We start from the raw sequence: 7,115 nt of genomic DNA, 5'->3' as shown, positions 1-7,115 counted from the left end.
CATGTGGCGGTGCCACGTGGCAATTAACGGCCACATTAGCATGTTGGATGGAGGAAATTAACGGAGGGGGGTAATTGACAGACGCTTGACAATTTTTGGGGGGGTTTTTGACGTTTTGCAAAATTAAGGGGGATTTTTGACGAAAGTTACAATTTCGGGGGGTAATTGACTATTTACTCAATCTTAGATATAAAATTTGCTTTAGGCAAAATTATTCAAGGTTTCTTAATCTGTCTGGTCTATTCAAATCATTTATCTTATTTATTTGTAACATCTGAGTCATTTTTTTATCTCATTCAAATCCTTTATATCTTTAAACGTTTACAAATTAGTCCTTTCTTTATTTTATTTTTTATTAAAAAAAGTGTTGAGTTGACTTGCCACATATGATTTTTAGTAATATATTTAATTAGAAATATTTTTTATCATTAAAAAAACTCAAAATATAAACAGTCAACTTCATTACGTGCTCATCATCATAATCTTTTTCATCTAACCCGTAAAATTCAAATCAAAACACAAACGCTAATAATCATATGTGGCAAGCCTCGTGAGTGTTTTTTTTATTGAAAATAAAAAAAAGGACTAACTTGCGAACATTTCAAGAGAAAAAATATATGAATAGGACAAAAAACAAAAATGACTCAACTGATACAAATAAATAAAATAAAAGACACCTGTAGTAATTTTGCCAAAATTTTATCGCAATATAAATTACACGAATGAAAGATCTTCAAATTAAACTCATGAAAAAATATTGGGTAATTTACCAAGCAATGAACATCAGCAACATAAGTACATTTTCAAGTGGCACTCGTAAACTACCATTGACCCTACTAATAAAAGTTTATTTCCATTGGTTGTTAGGTAAGTTATCCACCATTCTTTAAAGTTAGTTTAGAAAAAATCTTTGTTTTTTATGTAGACGAAGTGACAAATACCACCTAAAACTTACACAGACAAAGTGGAGTCTTTTAGGTAATTTTTTTTTTTTTTGCTTTGTTTTTTTTAATGACAAATAAATACTTTCCATAAAAACCAAATTGAGCACAAGATGAACCCAAAAATGGAGCAACAACAATCAAGTTTTATCCCACTAAATGGAATCGATTAGGTGAAAGAGGTGCAACACAAAGACTTATCAAAAGGTTTCCATATTACTACATGTTGTCTAAATACGCTTAAATGCGGAGTTCTAATAAAATTTGATGCATTAATACCGGTATGATCGCAGCTCTAAAAGCTCACAGATCACTCAAAAAACTCATGACAGAACGAACCAAAATCCCCAAACACCCAAAGCCACCAAAGCAAACAAGAACGACTAATAATTCTATGAGAAATGATATTTGTACAACTTTTTTTGATAACTTTTATACAACTTTCTCTTTCATACTCACATTATATTCTTACTCTCTCTCTCTCTTCATTTTTCTCTCTCCGTTGTTTTTGACCAATGAAAAGAGAGAAAAAGAAGGTTGTCATAAAAATTGTTAACAAATGGTTGTTCAAATATCATTGCTCTAATTCTACTTCCTTCAAGACACAACATTACATCAACAAAAGCCTTCCTCAATACTCCTAATTAAGTAGCAACAACAACACAACTTAATGGAAAGCCCCAAAATACCCACTGCAGAAGCTGCAACAGAAACTTCATGTCCATTCAAAATGCCCGTTTGTGAAATTTTGGTTGTTCAGGGCAAACCTACAATTCACACCCTTAGTAATAAATATATAAAAAATTGAATTCTTGAAGTGTGAAAATAATAAAATGATAGTTTTTATTATGTTAAGAAATAATCAAGTAAAAACATTGATTTTTTATTTAATATCCAAAATCACTAATAACTGCAACACTTTCAATTTTAGAAAAAAAATTATTTGTATCAATAACCGACACCTCGCTTTAAAATTCAAGTATTTTTTTGTTTTGTTTTGAGCTTAATGAATACTTTTTTTTTTATATTATTTTAAGCCACAAATTTTATACTTATTTTTTAACGCCTAAGATGGTCGCACTCTTTGCCATGCTTCAAATACCACCCTGACACCCAAACTCAACTATACTATTAAAGAATTGAAGCACTATGACCTTCATCTCTAACGTCACCATGTTATGCTATGGCTTTTTTGTTTTGTTATTAGTCTCTGTAAAAATATTTGTTTACTTTCTATCCTTTCAAATATAACACCACTTAAAACTTACACAGATAAATGGGAAGTTTTTGGTATAATATTTGATTTTAATCTTTGTTGTTATGTTTCGGTCTTTGCAATATTTATTCAATAAGAATTGATCTCAGCATTATACAAAGCCGCCCCAACAAGTTAAGAGGCCTAAAATAATTTTTATTGTGAGGCCTTTTATGATAAAAAAATATTACATAATTTTATGAAAAAAAAAAAAAAAACATTCATGATTTGTTGGAGCAAAGAAAAAAAATCATGATTTGTTGGAGCGAAGAGGACAAAGAGTATATGAGGCCTTCACTTTTACCGACTCAACTTGGCAAAGATCCATTCAAAAAAATTCATATTACATATTTATAAGTAAATTAAATATTTTGAGTTCTTTTTCAACCTAAAATCTTGAAGCCTAAAACTACATGTTTGTGTCACATGACCCTTGAGCAGGCCCTGACAATATATTGTAATATTTATTTTATCCATTTTTCTCATTTCCCACTCATATTAATAGGACTAAGATAAATATTCCAAATATTTGAGAGATCAATTCCTTCGTAAATAAATATTGCAGACTAAAACAAAACAATGAAAATAAAAAGTAAAACGGAATATATTTGCAAGGATGAAAATAAAAATAAAAAATTTTACAATAACTAAAGAGCAAAAAGTAATATACTTACAAGACTAAATGTATATTTAATCTAAATTATATTGAAGAAAAAAACACTTATGTGTTTGGAATCAGTGTCCAACATCATGCCCATTAAATTGAGAAGATCCTTATTGTACACATTGCCACCGAAAAAAAATGTTTCCAGAAATTTTGTATTAGGCAAAGTTTGTGCAGTGACCTAAATATTTCCCAAGCTAGTAAAAAATCATCATTGGGTTACTTGTGTTTTTTAAAATGACAAAATAAAATTATGGATTTTTTTCACTCAGGAAAAAAATTACTAATGAAAAAGAGAGAATAACGAAAAAAAATACACCAGAACTACAATATTATTAAAGGCAAGGAAATAATAAAGAAGCCAAAAACAAGAAGCAACTAAGAAAATACCTAGCTCCTCCTCACCAACAAGCACCAAATACCACCGGCAGGAAGATATTGGAGCGAACCACCAAATAGCGGTAGAGATGGGAGGGGCCGACAATACCCAAAATCACAACTATCTAACACCACCACCACCACAAAACACTATAGGTTTCGGCACAAGATTGATTCTACTTCTCACTCGTACAGAAGCAAGGGAGACCAATCTTCTTTACAAGGAAAAATTTTCAAAAAGAAAATTTAACCAAATCAACCAATGTGGTTCAAAGGTAATCCTCTAATAGAAGATTAGATCATTATGGAACAAAATGTCAAATTAAAACTAGAACTAACCTAGTCCCCCCTCCTCCACTTGAGATCAGGCAGGGATGCAAGGTCGGATCAGAGGGTCGGCTGACGAGACTTACTTATTGTATTTTTTAATAAATACTTAGATGTTTATGCAATGTGACCCCACTTATATAATACTTTTGTTTTCAACATGCACCACTTCAACAACTATGCATTCAACATGTTCATACATATGTTCAACTTGAACATCATCAACATACCATTATATTATTTTGGTTGTGTAATTGTCAATACAATAGACATTTTTTTTTTTAAATGATCAATACCAAAAACAGTGTATAGTGCATATCTCTCCCTTACATTTTTTTTTTTATTTGAACACAACTCTAAGAAAAAAAAGTTGAACAAAAAGAGAGAAAATGACATGGATGAATGAAAGAGAGAGAGAGAGAGAGATCAGGTAGCAATGCAACATTGGTCCCAGAACATAAAAGACCTTGTAGTTCTAGAATCCTTGCAAAACTTCAAACTATGAACCAAATAATCCTTATTCACACCTCTCAAAACAAACAACTGTTGTGAATCTTGTGATGCTTCATTTGAAGCTAATTGATTTATGTTCATGTTTCCAGAGACAACGTTAACAACCTTGTTGCTAATACTATTTTGTTGATCACTAGGAGCAAAATTTCTGGTAGCCTTGTTTCTCCAGTAATATTCATAACCGTTGATCATAGGCAATGAACCATGTTGCACAACCTTAACATCCTCAAAATTGAACACTTGGTTGAACTTTGAACATTTTGGTCTTTTGTTAACCAACCAAATTGACTTATTCACAGCTAATTCTAAATTAGAAATATTTGTTATCTCACTAGACAACATATGTGTTTTCTCTATCACACTCTCATCTTCCTCAAACTCATCATCAATTTCTTCTTCATCATTATTAAACGAGAGGACAAGACGACCATTTTGTCGCTTGGTGAAGAAGTTATTATGTGAAGGAACTGACACAACTTGTAGGAACAAAAACAGCCTTCCATTGTCACGTTGGGGTGTCATTTGAAGTGGTTGGCTTTGACTAAAAAGTGAAGGAAGTGGAGGAGGAAAACAACGAATCTTCTTCACCATGTCCACCTTTTCTTTCAAGTTTTCATCATCATTTGAATTGTTATCTTCAGATGATGTGTAAGAAGAGAAACCATCTGAGCCAGTTTCTGATCCAAGGCTCTCGGTGCAAATTTCAAGACTCTTAGCACTTAGATAATTGTTTGAATTTTTCACAAGTGGATGAATATAAGGAGGAGTTTTTGATTGTGAAGCTTCATCTTTGTTCTTTTGGTTCAAGATTGAACTCCATATATCCAATTCACTAGTGACTTGCATCACCATATTTTCTTTGCTTTGAATCTTGTTGTTAGCTGCAAAATGTAAGTAACACTAATTAGGAAAATGAAAATTAGAAAGGATGAATCTATCTATCTTGCGTTTTGTTCTGTCATGTGTTATCACCTTTCTTTATTTAATTATCACATAGTACTTTTTTTAGACATGTTACAACATGGATTAGTGCTATTAGTTTTAATAGAATTCCAAGTTATCGCAACAAAGGGTATATGGTTGGGCTAGTACATGAATGCATGCGGGTTTAGAAAGAAAGGAAAATAATACACATAATAAAGCTTGAAAATTAAAATTTACTGAATTACCTGAGGCAGCAAAACAACATCCAACAGAGATATAGACCTAAAATTTTATGATGCAAATGTTAGGAATAATGGTTGTAGTTGATGGATGGTAGTGAAAGAGGGAGAAGTGAGGAGTATTTATAAGGTGCCAAAAAGCTACTTTGAGTGAAAAGATTCCCTTTATTGGTTTCCATTAAGTTATTTTCACATTTCAAACAGATGCCATAACATCATTTAAGGTTTTAATAGTATAGGTAAAGGGAGGGCTGTTGTTGGTTCACATGACCTTTTTTTTTATACACAAAATATTGAAAAATCCCATTATAATATCTTTTTACTACATCTTATAAAGTTAGTATAATTTTCTAAGAGAATTTTCTTTTGTAGGAAAAGTGATATATAATTAGAGATTGCAAATTGAGTGTGTAAACTCAGCATAGGTGCTAAGAATTGATATACTCTCCAAATTTTCACTCTTTACATGTAGAAAGTATATCGACTATTATGCCATTTACTTGTGATATAAACACAATGTTTTTTTTTTTTTTTAACCGATATGAACTCAATGTTAATCGTAAGTAAAGTAGGATATAGATGAGTTTGGGTTTGCTCTATTTACTTATGATTCATTTATTGTTGGACAAAAGTTGATTAATTAATGAGATTCATTTAGAATTCTCTCCATTTCCTCCCTTTGAAAAGATAAAGGAGTTAAGATCTTCTCTATTTATAACTTTTTCCATTTGTTCCATTTAGAAAGATAAAGACACACAAAAAGTAAAAAATAATTAATGATTGTGGAACCCACCTAAAGATAGGATCCACCACTTACTTTTTGTGTCTATCTCTCTCCAAATTGCAACTTCCATTTATTTTTATAAATGGAGAGGATCTTTACCCAGGATAAAGACACAACAAATTTTGAAAATTGTATACAACAATTAATGATGGTGAGACATTTATTGGAAGCATTCATTTTTTTTTTTGTTCATCTCTCTCCAAATTGCATACTCCATTTACTTTGACAAATGGAGAGGATCTTTACTCTAGTGGAATATCCACATATTAAATGTGTGTCATCGATTTATCATTTGTGTTTTTTGTTGTCAAGTAGCGTATTGACTAGAACTCGCATTTTGAGATGAATATGTTGGTGCATGGGGTTTAGGGATGGGAATATGTCAGACCAGCTTGTAGGGACTTAAGGCCTAGCCTACGTCAGGGCGGACTTGACTTTTTTCTTAAATAGAGAATGTATGTGCTTTTTTAGAAACATATTTAGAGTAATTCAAGCTTGTTGGTATACATTAATTTTTCGCATATTTAATTGTATTAAAGCTTAATGAGGTAAATAATAATTGAAATATGATATAATATATGTAGTAAAGTTCTTTAAAACATACCATTAATTTTCCGCATATTTAATTGTATTAAAGCTTAATTAGGTAAATAATAATTGAAATATGATATAATATATAGTAAAGTTTTTTAAACCTTCATGTTAAATATCAAAAGAGAGTTTAATATCATTGATCTATTAGTTCGTTCGTCTGTATACTCTTTGATCACGTTACTTATTTAAAGATGTTCATATAAAATAGATTTTTAAACAGGCTAGCAGACCATATCGGATTTTCGTGAGATCAAAGTCAGGTCTAAAAAGTAAGTGTTGTGAATACTAGTAAAAAATCACACCAATGAATAACAAAGATGTGTGGAGCAAAGGAAGTGGTAATCAATGTGTAAAGTGTCTCCAAGCAACAACAACAAAACAGACCTAGACTTAGTGTAGAGCAACACCACAAGCATAAACAAAGCACAAAGATAAGCAATGAAAGAAAGGAACAAACACACCAAAAGATTGTTGACCCAATTCGGTCCAATATGAC

The 7,115-nt window shown here is 31.1% G+C and overlaps 1 protein-coding gene across 1 annotated transcript; it reads right to left on the bottom strand.

The window, feature by feature from the left end:
* Positions 1-3,756: 3,756 nt before the first annotated feature.
* Positions 3,757-5,338, bottom strand: LOC11417058 (protein FAF-like, chloroplastic). The gene is made up of 2 exons (XM_003596846.4): positions 5,248-5,338; positions 3,757-4,959 (listed from the first exon to the last, which is right to left on the bottom strand). The coding sequence occupies exon 2, from the start codon at positions 4,928-4,930 to the stop codon at positions 3,992-3,994; it is 939 nt and encodes a 312-aa protein (XP_003596894.3). The 5' UTR covers positions 4,931-4,959; positions 5,248-5,338; the 3' UTR covers positions 3,757-3,991.
* Positions 5,339-7,115: the final 1,777 nt, after the last annotated feature.

The sequence above is a fragment of the Medicago truncatula genome, chromosome 2, assembly GCF_003473485.1.
Source record: "Medicago truncatula cultivar Jemalong A17 chromosome 2, MtrunA17r5.0-ANR, whole genome shotgun sequence".
In the NCBI taxonomy this organism is placed as follows: Eukaryota; Viridiplantae; Streptophyta; class Magnoliopsida; order Fabales; family Fabaceae; genus Medicago; species Medicago truncatula.
This window is presented reverse-complemented; position numbering and strand designations above follow the sequence as displayed.